General features: G+C 38.5%; 1 protein-coding gene across 2 annotated transcripts in view; it reads left to right on the plus strand.

Annotated features, from left to right (window-relative positions):
* Positions 1 to 22,767, plus strand: part of LOC112158165 (CAP-Gly domain-containing linker protein 4) — a 34,077-nt gene that overhangs the window by 2,733 nt on the left and 8,577 nt on the right. Inside the window, exons 2-10 of one of the 2 annotated variants that reach the window (XM_024291431.2) lie at positions 2,466 to 2,526; positions 2,764 to 2,910; positions 6,846 to 6,985; positions 7,095 to 7,188; positions 7,344 to 7,505; positions 10,917 to 11,035; positions 15,713 to 15,961; positions 17,765 to 17,900; positions 18,002 to 18,127. In XM_024291431.2, the coding sequence (XP_024147199.1) occupies positions 2,484 to 2,526; positions 2,764 to 2,910; positions 6,846 to 6,985; positions 7,095 to 7,188; positions 7,344 to 7,505; positions 10,917 to 11,035; positions 15,713 to 15,961; positions 17,765 to 17,900; positions 18,002 to 18,127 (1,216 nt within the window). In that variant the 5' untranslated portion in view covers positions 2,466 to 2,483. The remainder of the gene's footprint in view (positions 1 to 2,465; positions 2,527 to 2,763; positions 2,911 to 6,845; positions 6,986 to 7,094; positions 7,189 to 7,343; positions 7,506 to 10,916; positions 11,036 to 15,712; positions 15,962 to 17,764; positions 17,901 to 18,001; positions 18,128 to 22,767) is intronic. The other variant, XM_024291505.2, reaches the window with a different exon arrangement.

A 22,767-nucleotide genomic window follows, 5' to 3' on the forward strand; every position in this document is an offset into this window, starting at 1 on the left:
CTCTGCTCACAATGCAACTCTCCCCATTCACAAATAGTGATACAACAACAAATCCTCAACTTTTTTTGCTTTGGATTTTTTCATGGTTCTTTTTTAAACCCCAAAGACACTTTTTTAGAAGAATCTTATGCTTCCTTGTGGTTCAACAGTGAGCTTTATCGCTAGAAACAGAATTGAGTTGGACGTCTTTGGTTTAGTCTGCAACTTTTAACACTAAAAGAAACATCTGATCTAGTTTGTTACAGTCCAGAACCCAACCAGAGACACAAAGTCTCACTTTAATGTTTAAAAATGCACAATATTTAAGTTTTTTTTGGCAATTAAGCATTTATTTAAAAAATTTGTTTTAAATATTACAAAAATTGGATTACAACGGTGTCTATATGATTCTATATATAACTGTAGTAACTTTTTTTTACTTTGGACTGCAGCACACACTGGTCCCTTTCAAAATAAAATCCACTGTGTGTTAAAAAAATAAATAAATAAATAAAAAAGAGTCGTTCCACTGCAACAGCTTTTGTTAAATTAAAAAACAAGACAGTCAAAAATGATGTTTTGTATCATTAGGATTTCTGTGTGCTTTTTTTTTCCTTTTAATCTTAAAATATATATTTTTAGTAGAATCTATAAAAAGAAATTCAAAACATTTAGAATCACGCAAACATTTTATTGAAAACACACAATTTAAAATTATTTTCAATCATTTTAAACCAGATTTGTTAAAAATTGTAACAACTTTAGTGTAATTTACTAAAATAAAAAAAACTTTGAGACTTTTATTTGTCTAACCCTAAGCTAAAAACACAAATTGAAAGAACATTTCTACACAATTTCTGACTGTAAATTAAACTTGTTTTTGCTTAGATGCTTGACATGTTAAGAATCTAAAAAGGAATGACAAAGCTTAAATAATTTATCTCTCATTTATTCAATTGTTAACATAGTTCATTAAAGTTAAAGAACCAAAATAAAGGGATAAAACAGCCACAGCTCCAGAGCTACAGGTTGCAGACCTCTGGTTTAGGGGTACTTTGAAAAATTCTGACACCTCAAAAATATTTGCAAAGTCTATTTCTGATTGAATTTGAATTAAATCTGCATATGAGAACTTCTACTGACTTATAAATAGAAATAAACAGTTCTTACTTAGTCATATTTGTCACAACAACCATCTTTCCTTGCTACATTTTTTTTAACGTTCTTTATAATCCTTATTTTTTTCATCATATTTTTTTCTGTAGTGCAAGGTATTCAAATTATAAACTGACCAATCAGATGCCTCGATAAAAGTATGTGGTCTGACACGGAACGTTTGTGTGGCCCGCTTTCAAGTGAAAGGGGAGTGGCCTTCCAGCAAACTCACTCTTGATTGGTTAGAGTGGTTGCCATAGAAACGTCGACTCAGACCCACTGGGTCCGTTCACTGCTTACTGATGATTTCTGGCTCCATTATGGTGGATTGCGAAAAAATGGCGACTCAAATTGACTTCATTTGATTGGAGCATGAAGTAAATCGTTTTCTCAGTGACTTCACTCTCAGTGGTTTTAACCTTTTTGGAGAAACATTCGAATCAGCCTTACATTAGAACCTGGTTGGATGCTCGTCATCTTCATTCTGACTGGACTAAAAAAATAAGAGTTTGGACAGCAACAATTTATACTGCAGAGTTTGTACGGAATCAGTTTCTAGATGTTTTCAAAGTTAGATGCTAACTTTATTACTCAATCTCTTTGTGATGAAAGGAAGTCCCATTCAATCCCTTACTGTCCTTTTTACTGTCTTTCTCTCCACACTGCACACTGTGAACGCCTAATCAGTTGAGTTGGCAGTCGGGTCAGCAGTTCACGTGTGGAAATTGGATTGAAATTCCATCTGGGGACATCAGACGAGAGACTGTCTGTACCTGGGAGTTGAGGAGTAAACACAATAGAAATGAAGAGGGGAGATGTGTATAGAGTGATCACAGTAGACGGTTCAATCCTAGTACTTACAGGTTCAATTTTCAGACATTGCTGATCATCTCACTTTGGTGTGTTCCATCCATTGACTGTTTATGACATCTACTGTATGTCAACCATTCTCACCAATCAGGAGTGAGCTTATTGAAAGGCCACACCCCTACCACTTGACAGTGGCTTCACAAAATCTGACGTTTAAAAAAAAATCATTATCAAGAACATGTTAAGGTTATCAGATATAGAATGGTTATTCTGACAAAGAATGACTGAGAAATAGCTGTTTGTTTCTAAAAGAAGTTTGGGTACTTTAAATTTGGAAGGTCAGGTGGGAGGGCTCACTCAGTCCAGTTTTCATGTAGCCAACGGTTCCACCAATGCAAAGCAGCCAGGGCAGATGGTCTGAGGACTAAGAAAACAGATTGGACTCCCCTGGAGTCCAGGCTGGTGCTTTCGCTGTCTGTCAGGTCATCTGTCAGCTCTGTCCCGTCTTTCTGTTCACTCAGTGTGACTGGATCGCTCTCATGGAGATTCAGGACACCAAAGATGATAAAGGAGAATATGACAGTGAGTGTTGGTGCATTAGGAACAGTACAGTCAAGTTAGTCTAGTGCTTTTGTTTGTTTATGTGCCTCATAGTTTGATTCACTTCAGTTTTAAAGCAGAATTGTTTTCTTAGTAGACCTGAGTTGTAAAATGTTTGCTATCTGCTCCTGTATCACTCAGTGACATCAGCTGAAAAGTTCATTCTCTGACCGATTAGATCCCCTTGTGTTCTCAGAATAGATCTCCTTATATTCCCAGGCTCCGGCCCTGAGGGGGAGATGACAAAGGAGGATGTTTCGGAGCCGCCTCAAGGGGAGGCCGTCCTGGGCTGCTTCACCAGACTTTCTTCCCACCAGCGGACAGTGATCCACCAGGTGGCCTCCGCCCCGATGCCCAGTGACTGCGGTGAGGAAACTTCACATCCATACGTGCAATCATGACACACAGGGATCAGCTTTTAACAGACTGTGGAACGCAATATCAGAAGATTGGGTTCACTGAGGATCTATGGATAAAATAAAGTCATATTTATTTTAGGGACACACAGTTGAAACCTCAAATGTTAAAGCCTCAGTCACATGCTCCCACACAAAGGTGTGTGGGTTATCTTACCCATGACGAGAAAAAACGAAAAAGCTCTACGAGAAGTGCCTGTCGACCGTCGTGGAAAAATGCGCACCCTGCTCTGCGCCACTTTGTGGTGGTTCCACGTCCAGTGTGAACGTACCATTACGCAGTGTGCAGGGTTTGTCCGTACAAAACGCCTGCGTCTCACCAACTTTTTCCACCTGTACGTGTTGAGCTGTTCTCTATGACCTGTCGTCCACAGCATAGCCGGAGCACTTTTTTGCAAAGTCATGTGAGCGAGTGTTAAGTGGATCTGGTACATTTTTCAAAATAAACCTGTTTTCCGCTGTACTCGCTGTTTTCACTGTGTTGTAAACATTACGTCATTGTGACAACCAACCCCCCTACTTGTCACCCAATATGTGTAACACAATCAAAAATGTACATTTAAGCTTATAAAAGACAGAAGTGTTAATACAAGTTGCGTGCTTACCCATTGTATGAAGAAGAGTCATGCAGAAAAAGAAGTGTTGTGAAGGTAATTCTAAATCACGGCGGAGTGAGGGTTTGTTTACTAGTACTTCCTGTATAAATGGCGGGTTATCACGTGAACCTACGTGAGTTCAGAGTCCTGCAAGGTTGGCATCAGGACCGTAGCCAATTTGTCGTTAGACACTGTAGCCGGACCGGATCCAGTGTCACCTGGGCTTACTTCTTAACCATCATAACTCTTTCCATTTACTTTGACATCTGCTTTTTTCTTTTCAGTACTTTTCTTGTGTTACTGACAGCAGCGTGACTTTCTTTTACGAACTGATTTCACACCTGCAGCCGTGAACATTTTTTTATGTTCCTCGTTTCGGTGACAAAAATCCTCTACAACCTTCTCTCCAGGTTTTGAGGCGCTTCACCAGCCAGCTACCGAGCAATAACTCTTAAGATGACAGAAGGAAACGATCTGTGAATCCAGCAGATAATCCTCTGCAGCATTAAGGCAGACATGCCAAGCTCTTTCCTGCTGGCCTGGAAGTTGCTTCTCAGCTGCTTATGCTCCGGATGCAGCAAACATCTCAAAACGTGTTGAATGAACGTGAACTTGCAAAGTGGCATCATTGTCGGTAGATAAGGAGACTGCTGCAGCGACGGAGGTGGAAATTGTGCAAAGGAGAGTTTAATTTGCTGCACAACATCTGATGTTCAGTTTTCACAACAGCTTAGCTCTTAAATGGTGACATTTCTCTCAATATAGGTGGAGAAGACTTCCAAACCGAGAGCATTACTGTAAAATGTATTCATTACAGCAAACTCTACAGGAATTATGTTATTATTTACTGTAAACAGAGCTTAAGCCATTTACACAGGTGATGATTTAGGTTTTATTTGGATTAAATCGGTGAAACATCATGTCACACAGCGTAAAACATCATTTTTAGCTGCTGCTTTTGGACGGCAGTGCTCTGAAGTTGTTAATTTTGCAGAAAATATTCGAGACATCTGTTTATGGAAGAGGAGCACTCATTTAAAACTTGTTGTTAATTGTTTTTCTTCAAAATCTCCACCAGACTCCACGGAGCTTCTTGATGCGACCACGGAAATATGAACGGCGGCTCATTTGACCGCAGTTGGAAAGGATTGTAAATCAATGAAAGTTCAGTCCGTAAGGCTCTTCACTTCCTCATGAGAGCTGACATCCAGCTCAAAAACAATACTGCTTGACATTTTTATGTAGTAGCGGTGAAGATTTACGCTAGTGAGGCACAGAGCTATCATGATCAGACAGGGAGGGTATCAGGAGATTTTGGAAACAGAGACTACAGATCAACATAAAAAATGGCTTTTTAAGACATTTAGGTTGTGGGATTTTGGTTAATAACGTCATAATCATAATTAAAACACTACTGTGAACTTTTTTTTTTTTTAATAAAAAAAGTTGTCATGGGGGGACTTTACGGACTCATCCGCTTAAGAAAAGTCAACGTTTTGGGTGTCCCTAACTCGTTGTTTTTTGACATGCTGGCTTTTCCAGTTAATTAAGGGCTCCCCAACCTCTGGGCCGCAAACCGGAACCGTATGTTGAATGTGTTGGTTCTTCATATCTAAAGATGCCAGGTGGTAGGTTACAGCATAAATTTAACTCAAGCTAAGACACTTCTGCTAAGCAAAACTGGAGACAACTTACCACTACTGTCACAAACAGGCAGACAGCTGGTTCCACTTGCAGCAGGTTTATTAGTTCAGACAGGAACTAAGCACAGCTAAAAGTCCACAAAGCTGAATCAGGGTCAGACAGGCAGAGCTCAATCATGAGCATGGGATCATCCAAGAAGAGACTAGAGTAGTCAGGGTCCAGGCGAGGGTCATGCAGGCAGCAAACAATCAGATAAAGCAGGGTCAGAAACAGAAGATCAGGTCCAGTTAGAAACGCTCGGTAATGCAGGCAGGATGGCACAATACTTCACACTGAGTGAGGTTCTGTGCACTTTTAGAGCATAACTCCTGTGATAAACAAAGGATACATACTGGTACACACATACTGGACTAAACCTGTTTAAATAGAATTATACCATGGTCTGGGTGAATACTCGATTCTGATTGGCTGCTGGGTGTGCATTAAAAACTGATAATGCACAGTAATAACGCACACCTAAAAAAGAAGTTCCGGTCACACAGACCAAACGTTCGATATCACTGCGCAGGCTTCTTTAAAACACATTTTCCTTCATTGTCTGGACAAAACAAGCAGTAATGGATGAACTTTATCTCTGAACTGATGCTTTATTTAACTTATTGTAGCGACCAACATTTATATTCCTCTCCTTTAGTAAGGTAAATTAATATTGACAAATTGGTTATTCTCCTTCTAATAAAACACCACTCGACATGAGAGGTGTAGTCTTCTGTTTCACCACAAGAGGGAGTTTCTCATTTTAGAGCAGCTCAGAAGAACGAACCTGCCGTGAAATGAAACACAGACAGAAGCTGAATATGTTCTAGCTGCTCACTGAAGGATTAACGTCAGAAAAAGAAGAAAAATATCCTAATTTGTCCGGGTCTTTCTTTCAAAACAGCGACACTTTACCGCTGCAGCTGAGGTCTGTAACGGCTTCAGGCTTCATGCCGTGTTTCATGTCACCGTGACAACAAACCGCATCACGGATGATCAAATAGTCCGCTTTGTGTGAAAAAATGAGCTAAACCAAAGAAATAACAAGAATAAAGTACTAAATATTGATTAAATGTTTATTTATTTTGTAAAGACCATGGTATAAGCGGGATAATACCCTCCGAAGAGTGCATTATGAGAAATTAACGCACTTCGCGTCGGACGGTTTAGGCCTCCGCGTCGTGCGTTAATTTCTCATAACGCACACTTCGTCGGGTATTATCCCTTACATAAACATGTATCCAAAATGCAAACTAAAGCACACAGAATACCGGTAAAACAAGCAACACAGAGCAAAGTTCCTCTGTTTTCTGCTTCTCCTCGCCCTCATTCTGAGGGTTCAGTCCAATGAGAAGGCTAAAGAGTTTCAACTGGTCGAGTTTTTTTGTTGTCTTCATGTGTGCACTTAAGCAGACTTCTTCTACAGGTCAGCCTTAGACATATAAAAGAAGACACAAAAGGAAAGCACGTAGACAGATTTCCGTTATCGGAGAACAAAGGACCTGTCACTCCATTAAGGGTGACTGATCCTCACAGGAAACAGAAGCAGAGTGGAAGCTATGATTATAGTTTATATGTCTGTCATTTCTGTGTCTCTCATCTCTGCCAGAGTTCTCCTTCTTCAATCCCAGCGAACCACAATGCAGAGAGATTCTCCAGGATTCAAACACCACCATTCCAGAGCTGTTTGCTGTCCTCAGGCAGTGGGTCCCCCAGGTTCAGAAGAACATTGATCTCATTGGCAGTGAGGTGATTATTCAATATTTTAAACTGTTTTGTACTCAGTATTTCACTTTAATGCATTTCATTACCAACTCTCTCCCACTGCATGTTTATTTTCTGCTTGGTCTTCACTCAGATCCTGAAGAGAGGCTGTGGTGTGAATGATCGAGATGGCCTGACAGATATGAGTCTTCTGCACTACTGTTGTAAGGCCGGGGCTCCAGGCATTGGTCAGTCTCTCACACATTTATTTCATTTGTATTTATCTACACTACTTCATAATTGTTTAACTCCTGGATATCCACTATTCTTAACATATATTTAGAGTTGTCAAACTATATAGAATTTCCTTCACCGACATGTTTATTGGCTGTTTCATCCTCAGGCGATGCAGAGATAGCGGCCGGCTTTGCCCGCCAGCTCCTTGCCTTGGGTGCTGATCCCAACCTTCGCTCACGTTGGACTAACATGAGGGCCCTGCATTATGCAGCATATTTTGATGTGCCCGAGCTGATCCGAGTGATGCTGCAGGCATCCCAACCTGGAGGTGAGGACAGGTGCTGCCAGATAGGAGTCATGGAGTGTTGCACCAGCAATTACTGACTGGTATCTGGTGAAAAAGCATTCCACGTTTACACTAAGTGCCATTTGATTGTATTGTTACCTGACGGTACGTCCCTGTAACGGAGCAGCAGTGTTTGTGGGACAGCTGCTGCTCCTCAATGGGAGATGTGAACCCAGACACTGAGACGCTTCAGGTTAACAGACTTTTGGGTAACTGCCGAGAAGCAAATTTGATGCCTGTTAAAACAAACAAAAAAAAGTCTACAGTACATGAATTTGATGCTAACTGCATTAGGTGTGGACAGACAATTGATTGTAATAATGACGCATGGATCGGCAAAAGCGGGTGACTCCTGACGGGCCGAAAGGTGAACAACTTATGAAACTACTGAAATCTTCCTGAACACATGGACAGAAATGCCTTTTTGTTGGAACAACTGTTTAATAAAGTGCTGACTACACATTGAAGGAAAATGAATGTTTCTTGTGATAGTCACAGAAGGTTTTGTCCGTTCTCTGTAGGAAGCCGTTTGTGGATTTAACTGAGCAGAGCGTTGGAAATGCATAGAAATTCAATGCTCTGCTGCATAGATGAACAGTGCGGCAAATGCAGCCTGTGGAAATCCAAACAAAATCAAATGTGAAAAATTGTTACTTATAGAGTCCAAAAACACAACTCAAATTAAAAGTTGAAATGTTGTCTTCATGTCAGACATTTTGGGAAGGACACACAATACATTAAAACTTCTACTAAAAACTTCTCAACATGCTTGCAGCGTCTTCATGCAAGACTCTCTATTCTGATTGGATCTCTTTATTTCCTCTGACTTTTAAATATCAACAGTGGCTCTGATTGGATGCCGTCTCCAAATTGTGTTTAATGTTTAAGTGGCAAAACATTTTGAGAAGGTAAGACGCCCAGATGCCGTGACTCAGCTTCAAGACGTGATACCTGATGCTGAAATCTCAGTCTTAGTGCCATATTAGCTAATACGACTATTTAAATCTCTGTAAGGTTAAGCATCTAAAAAAATATAAAAATACCTAAATTAGGTAAAGTAAATGTATCCAGCTGAAAAAAATGGAAAAACTGTTCAACATTTTAGCAGTTAGTAACTCTGATATATTGCTATCAAGTTTTCTTTTTCCACTATAGAGTTCTTTGTACACATCATAAAGTCATTTTTACAGATAGAGATTTTGTAATGTGGAGAACCGTTTAAACAGCAGCACAGCAGGTTTACTGGGATTGATTAAACTGCTTTGGATTATCACTCATTCCACTCAAGTACGCTTCTCAATTTCCAAAAATAACCACTCAGCTCACAGTTGATGATGAAGCCGCAGTGAACAATTGGTCACGGCGAAAACCCTGTACACAGCAGCCTGTCGCTGTCTGCAGACAAATGAGGACTCTGTGGGGGGGTTCTGCCATGTGGTACAATAGTTTTTGGTTGAGAAATAAATACATTAAAGATAAACTTGGTAACGTGCTACTTTTTTTTGGAGAAATAAGTACATTAAAGATAAACTTGGTAACGTGCTACTTTTTGCTTCTAGAAAGGTCAAAGAGAAGCTCTACAGAGCTAAATGTTGTCTGCTTTCACACAGGAAGCAGGATCACTAAATCAGCTGACAAAAACGTACTACAATCAGGAAACATTTATACACAGTAAATAATCTGAGTTCTTTTTCCTCCTGGACTTTTTTTTATTGGAATTAGAGATTTTTTTTTACTTTTCAAGAAAGAAAATAGAATGTTGTATTTGTGACAGGGGATCTTTCTGACAGCACTGAGACACAGCCTTTTTTCACAGAGCTGTCTGAATAAATAAGTATACAAGGAAAGGCGACTTATTCAAAGTCAATGACTGTTTCTGCAGATGTGTCTGTGCGCTTCAAATCTGTCAACAGAATCTTTCATCTCGCCCTTATCTGCTCAAAAGTGGAGTCCAGTCGTGAATGTCTCAGATGTCCTTTGCTTGACAAATGAGTTATTATAAAAACACGATAAGAAACACAGTTTTGTGTTTATATCTGAAAGATCCTCCTCTAGAAATCGAGTTTTGTAATACCCTACAGCAACAACAAGGGGTCGAAGAAATTCTTGAAAACCAGTTTAATCCCTTGACTGTATATTAGAACAGTGAGTATGACCATTAAAAATGACTTATTTCGGGTTTAAAAGAAATAAAGTCAATTCAGTCGCTATTTTTTTAAGATATTCTGCATATTCCATGTTGGAACCAGATGACATCAGTACAGAGTGATGGGTCCAAGTCGACGTTTGTTTGGGAACCACTCTCACCAATCAGGAGTGAGCTTGTTGTTAGTCCACACCCATATCACATTAAATCTTTTATTGAGGCATCTGATTGGTCCATTTATAACCTGAATAACCTCCAATAAAGAAAAGTGGCAAGAAGGGTTATTCTGACTGACTAATAGCTGTTTACATCATGAGGGGGGAGGGGTTACTTACTCCAGTTCTCACATACAGTCAGTCAGTGGTAGAAACGGAAGAACCCATTTGACTTAAGTGTTAGAGAAGATTTTAATTAAAAAATGTTGTGTTGTTTTTGGTTGCGCCAATATTTTCAATGTAGACATTTGAACTGGATTCTTCATGTTTATATTTCACTCCTAAATGAGAAAAAAAGGATAAGGACATATTGGAAATTTGCTCCAACAGAGGGATTCTTTTTCTACACAAGGTGTATTTTATTTTGAAAAGGACTTTTATGTGATTCTTTAAAAAAAAAGGTAAATACTGAAAGATATGACACTCTTAATATTATTAATATTTAAAGTTGTAAATAAAAGATTCAATAATCACAAAATTATAAATAAGATGTGTTTTTCTGAACAGTGAAGTGGGACGTGTTGGCTCCTATTGGTTTTGGTTAGTAATATAAGGACCCAAATGGCTCTTTTGGCGTTAAAGGTTGCAGACCCCATGTCCTAAACAAGGTGGTTGTCTAACAGTTTTCCAAATTCATCGAGTTTCTACACTTTTTTTATAGCTTCAATTGCTTCCACCTGTTACTGCATGTCTTTAAAGGCTTGAGCTCAATTTCAAGCAATCAGCACTTGCCTTGTTCATCAGTCTTTGATGAACATGTACCGTGGGCTTACTGTGTTGTTTAAATACCCATAATCCTTCCCTATGGACAGCTCTAGTACAGAGACAGCAGAGACTGCTTACTCCTTAATTAAACTCATGTCTTGGCTGACTGGTTATTAACAAAAGTTGTTCAGGAAACTGAATGAAGGTGAATGTATTTTATTTAGCGTCAAACCTTGTTTCTGTTGCCTTTTACCAAAGGTCAATAGAAAACAGCTGTGGTAATATTGGCACATTTTGACCTAAAATGTTTGTTTCTGTGTTTGTCAGACATCGACGCCACCTGCAGTGACTTTGATTTTGGCACAGCTTTACACATTGCTGCTTCCAACCTGTGTATATCTGCTGTCAAGTGTCTGCTGGAGCTGGGAGCCAATCCTGCGTTTAAAGTAAGTTTTGTTTGCCTTTATTTGGTATTCACACATTCACAGTCTTACTTTTGGAGTTTAAAGACCCACTGTGATGAATATTGTGTTTATTGTTGTGGTATTCTAAAGGTGGAGAACATATGTCAAGAAAATTTATCTTAAAATTACATTTCTGAGTATTTCTTTATTCATTAATGTTGGGTTGGAGTTGTGAGAGCTGTAGCAGGAGAACGTGTAAACAGAGAGCTCTCAGCAGAAAGGAGGAAAAGTGGGGGCGGAGTTGCTTTGTGCCAAAAGTCCCTCCCACAACTCAGAGGTACATTTTCAATGAACTACTGCCGCTCGGCCGAAAAACACAAAACCACAAAGACATCTACAGAGTTCAACACAAAGTACAAAACGGATGGAGAAGAGCACCAAGCTGCAGTGGAGACTGGTTTCAGCCCCTCTCCCTTCTCATGGGCTGGAGGTCCTCATGGTGGATTTAAAGGCTCCCTTCATCAGCTTGGGACCAATAGGAGCCACAGACTTTCAGCACCACACCTGAAAGAAACAAAGACAGATGCACAAAGATCCACAAAAACACAGAAGTCCCACTCTGACAGAAATACACAAAAACACAGAAAAAGAGAAAAAACAAAACCAAATACGGCCACAGCCGTAACAGTACTTTAAATTATATTTTTGTTATAATTCTGGTTTGTGGGGAAATTCTAATTTAAGAACTTGAAAATCAGGTATTTTATCTTGTTTAAATGTGTTAGATAAATGGTTAAAAAGATAAGAGACTCATTGAAATGTCTGGCTGAATTCTACTTTGATTTCTTTGGTAAACAAAAATCATGAAAATCAAGTAATTTCAAATGCAAAAAGATAATTTCTTCGGGAAATAAAAACTGAAATATTTTTGAAACAAATAAAAATCTATATTTTGTCTTTGCGATCTGGATATTTTGAAGGCTTAACTGTACAAACTTTTTCCTGTGACATTTATTTAAGTTTCAGTATTATGTCTAAATGATATTTTATTCTTTAAAAAACAGAATAAACAAAAATATCTTTAGTTTAGAGGTCTAATTTAAGTGAGAGTAAAGATAAAATGGAAGCAGAAGGATGAGAATCTGACTTTAGAGCAGATTGTAGCCTTCAATTCGCCTCTCTTTAGTTTTTGTTTTTGCCGTTTCTCATTTTTTAATGTTTCATACAATAAAACTCCCCACACACACAGATCTAGTTCCTTAAACACAGTTTTCTAGTTAAAAAGTTCATTCTCAGTTGATTTAAATGTCAGAGGAAATGGTCTGGCAGTTCTAGTATTTCCATGTTCATTGTGTCACTAAAAAGTTCAGTCTTTGTTGTAAACTCACCTCTGAATGCAGCCATTTCCCACTGGAGGTCACCAAAGCACCGCGCACAATAATTGAATTATTTCCTAGTTCAATGATCAGTTCAGAGGCGTTTGTTTATTCTTCAGCTGGTTAATGCAGAGCTCTGAGAATATTCTGCTTCTGCTTTGATAATAACGCATCTGGGATTTTGTAAGTCGTGAATTTAATGCCTTTAAAAACTGCAGGCGTACATGCTGCCTTTTCTTTCTAAGCAGAACTTGAGTCCCGCTCAGGGAATATCATTTTCAGTCGGCATCATTATTTTAGGTTTGTGCTGCTGTCAGAGTAGCCCAAATCATTTAAATGAATCTTATTTGCCTAAAAGTCTGATAAATTTCATCTATAATTTGCCTCTGTGAACTTTGGCATCATTAAAAAGTATCTAGGTTACCGAGCAGTTTACACATGTTCACTCTTGAACTCCCTGATGTTAGGAAAACCGATAACAAAGCTTTTTGATTATTATTTCACTCACAAATACACCATCGACAGTCTTTAAATAAAGCTAAACTTTTAATTTAGCTTCAAATATGAACAGAAATTCCATCCAGTTTCCAGTGGATGTTTTTGACCTTGGAACTCCGTTCTTTTTCGCTTTCACTCCCTCGTCTTGCACTTGAATTCTCTGCTAAATGTTGAGTCGTATTCTTGTAGAAGTGGTGGCAGCTGGCTGTGCTTTTATGAAGATCCCTCCCGAGTCGGGGAGTTCAGCTGCGTGTCTTTCTTGAGGGATTTTTTTTTTGTCTTTTCTCCAAGCAGCTACAACTAACCTTGAATTATCAATCATGTTGAGAGCTGAAAATTGAAATCTTCAAATTTGAAGATGGCTGGTGTTGCTGTCATATTTATCTCATCGAGGTCTCTATTTTCTCTCTGTAGGATTAACAGGATGTTAAAACAAATGCTAAAGCTTAATTGCTGGTATGTTGTTTGTTTTAGTGGTTACCCTCTATGTCCTCTGATGCCAGATTAGGACTTCAGACCGGCACTGTTATCCATCACACTGAGATAAGGGCCATTTGTTTATTTTTCTCTGGGTTTGAGAGAAACTCCCCCCTCTGCGACTTCACTTTTAAGCCATTTCTGTAGAACTGGCAAAGAACAACGTCGGGCTTTCTCTTTAGATTCTGTAAACACATGTACCTCGCAGCAGGAGAGCCAGAGCCGCTGATGCGTTTGCTCAGCTGGATATGCCAGCTGGTCCAGGAGAGTGGATAAGGCCTTCTAATTACCAGCTCTGCGTTAATCCCACTATAGCTAATATTTAAAGGTTACTGAAATATTGTCGAGTCTGTAAAATTAGTTTTAGGCACAGAAGCAGTTTTTTGTTTTTCAACCTTTAGTCATTTTCCCATAATATTTAAATGAAAATAGAATTTTTAGCATGTTTTTGTGGCAGATTTTTGATGATGGAGGACATAAATAAAGAAAATTAGTTGATCGTGTTAACGGTTGGAAGGTTACAGTATGTTAAAGAGTTTGTGTTTAAGCATCACCAGCGACCCCTCAGGTGTTAAACAGTTAATTCCACCTACAGTATATTTACTAGATAACATTTTTTTAGATATTAGTTACACTATTTTTACTTGTTTGTTTATGCTACTCCACATAAATGCTCTATTTAAGTGTTGAATGTTGAAATAATGTTAATGAAGTAAAAATTGGGAAACAATGAATCTGTTTTTAAGACCAGTTGACAATTTTTTTTTTCTTTCGTAAATTTGCGGGAAATTTACGACAAAAAAGTCGCAACTGTTAAATTACGAGAATAAATGTCTAGGACTTCATAAAAATGTACAACTGTTTTTCTCATAAATTTATGATTTTTATTCTCGTAAATTTTACTGTTTTTTTCTCATAAAGTTACAAGAATAAAAGTCCTAAATTTAAGAAATTTGAAGTTGTAAATGTAAGAGAAAAGAACTCGTAATATTACTTTTTTTGGTAGCCCTAATACTCTGTCATGGTTTATTAAATTTGTTGATTTTCTTAATGTGTTACAAAAATATCAAATGACTCTGTATCGGATCGGACCCAAATAAACCTGATCGGGACATCACTAGTTAATAGTCGATTAATCGTTTTTTGTTTTTATCTCAAACCTACGTTGCATGTTTCCTAATGCCCCATCTGCCATTCTCTTCGACACACATGCGAAGTATTGATTATGTTACTGGAAGTTTGGAAGAATCTGGTACCATAGCAACAGCTACCAGAGCTCAGTGGGAAGCATGAAAGAAAAAAGGGTCCAGTGAAGTATCTGCTCGGCAGAACTTGTTCCATAGCAGCACTTTGGTGATGCATGAACAGCTGAAGAGGAAGCATGTTGTGACTGAGTATGATGATGCTGAAGAGGGATCGTCATCTATTTAAGCTAAGCTAACTCTAGCCCAAACTTATTAGCTAAATGTTTTGTGTTTCATCAACTTTCAATAAACTTAAACCTTAAATAACTTTCAATATTTTACACTCTGTAAAAATGTCAAAATGATGCAAGTTAGAAAAAAGGTCAAAAAACATTGGGCCATTAATGACAATAAAATAAAATGATCTGTAGGGCCGGATAGGTTTACTCGGTGGACCGGATCTGGCCCCCGGACATTGACTTTTACACATGTGGCTTAAGAACTTCAATTTTAAATCTAATGATGGTTAAAATGTTTGTTTGAAGGATCTGACTAGTCAACTAATAAAAAAAATATAATCTGCAATTAGTCGACTATTGAAATAATCGTTTGTGGAAGCCTTATTCCTGAGTATTTCTTTATTCTAATTGTGAACACACGAAAAAATGCCCCACATATCCCCTATTGGAGCTATCCAGTCGTACAGTTTTGAGTCAGATTCCAGCTCAGACTAGGAAAAACAAAGACGTTCATGGATCTATTTGTCTGCAACGGGATGTATCAGAATGGAGCGGAGTGTATTTTTGAACAAATACACTATTTTTTTAAACTCCATTTTGATTTGTATGCTTTTTAATTACCATTTGAATAAAAAATATTCTCAGAAATGCAATTTTAAGCTTAATTTTCTTAATTATGTCCTCCATAATCAGAAAAATACCACAAGAACATGTAAAACTTAAAAAAATGATCAGATTATTATACTTCTACCTTTTTCAGGGTTCTGCAGCATCTTTTAAACCAGAGCTAGAACTCTCATTAAAATAGTTTTTACATGAAATGAAAAATTTCCACACATTTATTAACAGAACTGTTTCTCATGTGTTTTATTCTTTCTGTTTTCCAACGTTCATTACATTATGTTACTCATGTTGAAGTGTTTTTGCGTCCGTCCTTCCCTACAGAATGAGAAGGGTCAGTGTCCCGTGGATGTGGTGCCCGACCCCCTCGACATGCCTGTGGAGATGGCCGACGCTGCCGCCGTGGCCAAGGAGCTGCGGGTTCTGCTGAGACGGGCTTTGCCCAGACCCAGCTCCCCTCTGCCCTTCATCCTACAACCCCAGTCCATCCCTGCTCTCTCCGATAAGGCCAAGATACAGCTGGCCTCCATGGGAATTCGACTGGGTGATCGTGTAGCGATAGCTGGACAGAAGGTAAGTGGGGCTGCACAGATCGGATGAACATTTGGAGGCTTTTGTTTGGCTGCAAAAAGAGGGCGGGGTGTCCCAAAACTAATGCTTGTTCCTCTGCAGAGACAAAGTAATGTTTCCATATAGTCACTGAAAGCAGATTTATGTGGAGCTCCAAATATTCGTATGGTGGAGGAAAGGACAGATCAGCTTAAATTCTCTTCATTTATTCCATTTTGTTTATTTAGTTTATTGTTAGTTGATTCATGCTACATTAATCCTCAATGTAGATGCTGAAAGAAAAACATTTTCTGTCTGTGCAGGAGAAAGTAGGCGGAGCCTAACAAATGAAATTGCTTAAATTGTAAACGAAAGTGTGTTCTAAAGTAGTTTATTGCAATCGTTGCTGTTGGTAAAACAATCTTACTTTTGATCTTAGACATTACTTATTTTAAAAGTTCACAAATTAAATGCATTATTTTAACTTTTAATTCTTCCTATTAATGCAAGTTTCAGCGCCCAGAAGGTGTTTTATAGATCCATATTATTCATTAAACTTATTTAATGCTTCAAACTGACTGATAATGAAGTTACAGTGAGGCAGCACATTCATCGATTTTATTATTTTGTTCACAAAACAAACGAGCAAAAATTCTGTCCCTCACAAATCTGTTACTTCCTCCTGAAGAAGCTCTTCTATCCTTCCCTGTATTACTGTCACCTGTTGGACCTGGTTATCTGCGTAAAGACCCTAAACAGTCACACTGCAACCTCTCCACCCTGACCAAAGAGCTGTCAAAGGACACCAAGACTGGGCTGAACCAATCTACCATAAACAAGCTGCTTATTATTAGAAAATGGAAGAAGTCTTCCATGGAAGATCTCACCTGGTGGGAAACAAATCATTTTAAGAAAATGAAAAAACAGACCAGAGCTACACGAGGGAAGAGACCAGTGTTATTTTTTGTTAAAGAGCAAACTTCTCTCCCAGAGCTCTCCAATTATTCCCAGGATTTCCATATTGAGCTGCACCTGTTGCTATTCCATATTTGCACTCTTAAAGTGTTTTTCTGTTCTTAACTACAAAGAGGATCACAACAGAACTGTCAGCTCATGTTCAGACACCAGATGTTCAGTTTTCCTTCCATTAACAACAATGAAGTCTCTGAGATTTACAAGCATTTCTCTGACAAAATGAGATTTTCTTTAGACTAAAGTGAGAAGTGGCTTTCTTTTCAGCTCTGAAATTCTCTGCAGCTGTGAGTGAAACTGAGAGGCCATCCTCCAGTGACTGATTACTGTGAGCATCGGAGTGTTTTGTATGCTGAGGCTGTAGCAGCGTCAACAAAGCAATCAACTTATGCAGAAACAACGTGTAAGGTGTTTGGAACTCACTTTTTAGGGAAAAAAACACTGTTCTAGAAGTTTTCTGGTTTGTGTTCATTCATAACTGTAGTTCTAAAATGTGTTATTACAGGAGCTGAGAAAGGACAAGCTTATCTTAAAACTATTCACTTTTACTTTACTTTGTTGTCTCTTCACCCCAGCACTGTGAAATGTAAAAACTGCTTTCAATGCTTTTATCCTCCTGAGAAGATAACTTTTTTCGGATTTTGCTTTGGGATCTCACAAATAAGAAATAAAGAAATCCTTAAAAACATTATTTAAAAACTTTACTGCTTGTTTCAAATCTTGGTTGAGTCATTGATGTAATCTAATAATGTTTTGAGTTTATATAACACACATTTAGAAATGTCCAGAAACCATTTTACTATTTTGCATATATTTTTGGGAGGGCCTTTTTGTCATCCTTTGATGTGTTTCCAGGTTGGAACGCTGCGTTTCTGCGGCAGCACCGAGTTTTCCGGAGGCCTGTGGGCCGGGGTGGAGCTGGACAAAGCAGAGGGAAAGAACAACGGCGCTGTTGCAGGAGTTCAGTATTTCACCTGCCGCATGAAACACGGTAAGTCTTGTGATGCTGCACTGGTTTAGCATTAAATACATCAGTAATAAGCTAATTATTTTTTTTTTTTAAATGTATATATATATTTTTTTGTTATACAGGAATTTTTGCCCCGCTGTCCAAGATAAGCAAACCTTTGGAAAAGCGTAAAACCGTGAAGACTTCTACAACCATTCGGCCCTCATGTCGCATTGATTCGTCTCGCACTTCCTCTAAGATTAATGCAGGTAAAAAAAAACATACTTTGTTTTCTATCATCCTCAGTTGTCCAAGGATTCCAACGAGATAAAACGTTTTAAAAGTGTTGTTTCTACCAAAACTACCTTACATTTTGTGAGTGTGGGTTGAACTCCTGTCAAAAAGAGTGGGGTCGGTTTGGATTTTAGATAACAACCTGGAGATGGTCGTGGAGGCAGAATTGAAGGCCCCAGCCAAAGGAAATAAGAATTGCACTTACAGAAAAAAGTATTTTATAAGGACCTTTGAAAAACACATGAGACATAATAAGAACCAAACAAATATAAATTATTGTGCTGCAAATGGCGTGTAACTACATAAATTGGTAAGTTTATGGAAACTTTCACTCTTTTTTTAATTTATTTTTTTTTATTTTTAAGCATTAAATTACAAGTGATAGCTTACTATTTTGACTCAGTTTTAGTTCAATGTGTGTACACTTCAATGCACTTCAATTATAATAAAACGTGATTAAGAGACAAATTTAGCTTAACTAAAAACATATTTTTGTGAAGTCATTTGTGTTTAAATAAAACAAAGAAAAATGAGGATTAAAAAAAATAATAATGAAATGTCCAAATAGTCTCAGTTTGAACTGGATATATTATGACTGAAACCCTTTTTCTCTAGATCTGCCTAAAGGTCTAATTTTTGTGTTGGAAACGGCAACAAATTGATTTAATTGAAGTAAAAACCATGACATCTAGGATGGACTCGGATCCTCAAAATCCCTCTTCAATGAAAACTGTTTTTAGCATCTTCTTGTAGCATTTATCCGGCGATGAAGGACAAATATTAAAGAAGATTAAAACTGCATTCCTGATTATTTTTTTATTCAAATCGTGATGGATCAGATAAAAACACGGGTTTGAAAAAGCTCGGGTTTGTGATGCAGCAACTGTCATGGGCGGGCCAGAGTCTCCTTGCTCCTCTACAACTCTGATGCATCCTCCTACAGACAAATAAATCTACTGACATCTTCATTTTCCGAGTATGACCTGATATCTGATGCAAAACTGTTGAAAACATTTGTAAGCAGTGATTGGTCTGAGCCGGTCTGAGTCAACATTTCTATGGCAACCGCTCTTGCCAATCAGGAGTGGACTAGTCAGAAGTCCACACCCCTTCTTATTGATCACAGGCTCGGGAGGATCTGTCAAATAAACGCTTTAAACGTTCAGTGTGGGCCACATGCTTTTATTGCAGCATCTGATTGGCCAGTTTATAACTTAAATAGCTTTCACTACAGAAAAAATATAATTAATGAAATATAAAAAAATGTACCAAGGCATTAATTACTGAGTAAAAGCTGTTTATTTCTCAATGTAAGTCTGTGATTTTGGCTTCTTGGAACCAGCAAGTACTTCCTGTTTGGAACACGAGAGGGGAGGGGTTACTCTGTCCAGTTCTCTTGTACAGTCAATGGTTACATCCTTGAAATTCCAGCTAGTCCGTAGCTCGTCAGTCATTAAATAAGAACATTTCCATTAGTTGAGTTGTTGTTGGAAATCACCGTGGATACGGGTGAACAAGCAGCTGACTTATCCGTTATTTCCCACGTGGCTGTCAGTTCTGACAGTTTTCACTCTGATGGTGAATCCATGTATGTATACATTAGGACCCTCAGCCTGTATTATAATATATACATGTATTTATAAAAAGTTTGACCATTGCAGAGCAGGATTTTTGTGCATCTTTGCTCTGATGTTGATCCTCCTTGATTCTGAACCCACATTCATTTTACCGCTGACAGAATTTGCTCTCTTGCTCCTTCAGAGCTCATTTCCTCAACTTGTAGTAAATTGTATCTATGCCTCATTTAGCTCAGAAGATTGTACAAACCCAATTTTGATATGATTTGGGGATTTTCGCCCCTCTGCGGGTTCACGGCGCCGTTGTGGCGTTTCTGTTTGTTTTGAAGTCTGATTGATCTGCGTGTGACTGGAATACTAGACCTCAGAGAGGCCAGCAGAATGCATGATTGATAGTCCAATTAAGCAGGGTTTAATAACAGGCTGAGTGGCCTGGCAGTCATTAATCACAAGGTGTGAGTGATTGTTTACGTACGACATACATCGCATTCAAGGTCCATATGTGCCCACTTCTGCGCACAAATCGAACTAAAATAATTTATGATCACAGGGCTTCTCCCAGCGTCCTACATCCAAAACTTTCAAAGCCACCTGCCTCGTACTGTCCCATCGGATCGGCGCTGGAGTCGGCTCGCTCATGTATATCAGTGGATTGGAGAGGTCGTTGTGGAACCGTTTCGTCTCACTAACCAGAAGAGACGGACACAGCAGACTGCTGTTTCCTAATAGGGGGCCAGCGCTGGCCTCAAAGGGTGGAAAGACCACAGCCAGCATCACAAAGCAGCGAGGCTTGATTCATACAGGCGGCCCGTGTGCCACCTGAAGGGAAAGTTGGCGTGTGGAGGGGATAGATGGATCCTGGAGATCACTGGCAGCTAAAGGTCAAGCGACAAGAGCTGTTTACTATTCTGAGATGGAATGCGTCGGCGTTCCAGTGAAAGCCTGCTGTTTGAGAGGTCAGCGCTTTGCAGCAAACCCAAACTGGAATTAGAATGAATATCTGGCAGATGTTAAGATCTAAAGCTTGTTTAAGAGCAGACATTACCACATTTATCTTTCTGCTAGAAGTAGTTTTCTCCTTCTGTTTGGATCCAGCACTTTTTTGGGGCTTATTTTTTGCTCTTCTCCATTCATCTTTGTTTTTTCTTTTCTCTTAGAATTCTCTTCTGTGACTGCACGCTTTTCTTGTATTCCTTTTGCAAACCACCTCACTCGTATTTTTAATGGCTCCATTCAGCTTTTGTTGGTAGAAAAGCGCAGAGAAACGCAGAAAAACACCAGTAGAAACATTTTAAACACTTACCCACGTTTGCTATTGTTTTCCATCTTTGTCTGGGCTGAAAACATACACCTCTCATAATATTCTAACTGAAGCACAGAGAAAGGCTTCTCAGGTAGATTTCTCAGCAAGATCTTATATTTTGAAGTGGAACACTATAAAAGATTACAGTTGTGCTCATAATTTTTTCGTACCATAGAAGAAACGATAAATTCAAAGAGAATTTCAAGAGATTATGAATGATGACACAAAAACTTTTTTTTCACTCATGGTTATTGCTTGGATTAAGCCATTTATTGTTAAACAACAGTGTTGTCACTTTTTTTAAATCATAATGACAACAGAAACTTTACAAATTACCCTGTTCAAAACTTCCTAATCCCTTGTATTGGGTCCTTCTGCACTATCAACCGCTTGAAGTCTCTTGTGGTCGTTCTGGATGAGGTTCTTTAGTGTCTCTAATGGTAAACAGGCCATTCATTCAAGTGGTTCAATACTATTGAGGTCAGGAGACTGAGACGACCACTCCAGAACCTCACCTTGTTCTGTTGAAACCAATGACAGGTGGGCTTGGCCTTGTGTTTTGGATCGTTGTTAGCTGAAATGTGTCCAATATGTTGAAGAGTGACAGTTTTCCTCCAGTTTGTTCTGATATTGCTGCATTCATCTTTCCATCAATTTTGACCAAGTTGTCTTTGTAGCTCACGCATTTCCAAACCATCAGACACCCACCTCCGTGTTTCACAATAGGAATGGTTATTTTCATCAAAGGCCTTGTTGACTCCTCTCCAATAGCATTTATGGTTGTGGCCACAAAGTTTAATCTTGTCTCATCACTCCAAATGACTTGTTTGGTCCAGAAGTTTGGAGGTTTGTCTCTGTTTGCAGTATTGTAAGCCTGCTATTTTGTGCCATTTGTCCAAAAAAGGTCTTTCTTCTAGTGACTCGACTATGCAACCCATTTTTTTTCAAGTCCCTCCTTATTTTAGACCTTTAAAGATCCACACCACAGTTTTTCAGAGAGTTTCGGATCACAGCTGAAGTTATTTGTGACTTTTTCTTTGCATTCCTCTCTGGCAGAATTTTTTGTGACCGTAGTTTGGTTTCAACAAAACTCTTACTTTCCACTTCTTGATCAAAGTTTGATCACTGCTGACTAACAATCTCAATTCATTGGATGTATTCTTATATCACTTTACCTTTTCTATGCAGTTCAGTGACCAATGAGCACAAATGTATCAGTGTAGAAAATAAATAATTTTTACCTGATACATTTGTCAAGCCTTAGGTGAACCCATAGAGCAAAAATGTTTATAGACATTTTTTTTTCCTATGGGCGTGCTGCGGGCAGCAGGTCGTAGCAAACACTCATACAACACGGAAGAGTAAGTAAGGGTTTGAATAAGGGAAAAAAGGTCTGTGTGGACTTTCTATCATACGACTTTATCAGCATAATAATCTTCTGTATACCCCAATCCAGATTTGATTAAGATAAAAACAATCTGACGTATAATCCACGTGAAGGATTATAACAGTGACTAATTTGTGCAAAGGTTAAGTGGCTGTTTTAGCTCGTTTGTATCTGAATCTTCAGTTGAACTTAAAGCACTGGGGCACAAATTTATTCAATTAACCCTAAAGAGCTGGATACTTAATAAACCCTATGACCTGTGAAGGTCGATCTCTAATTAGAGCTTGAATTTAAATAGTTTAGGAAGGAAATTCTGCATCTTTTATCTCAAACCCTGATGATGTTGGA

This window comes from Oryzias melastigma, linkage group LG22 (genome assembly GCF_002922805.2).
Source record: "Oryzias melastigma strain HK-1 linkage group LG22, ASM292280v2, whole genome shotgun sequence".
Classification (NCBI taxonomy): domain Eukaryota; kingdom Metazoa; phylum Chordata; class Actinopteri; order Beloniformes; family Adrianichthyidae; genus Oryzias; species Oryzias melastigma.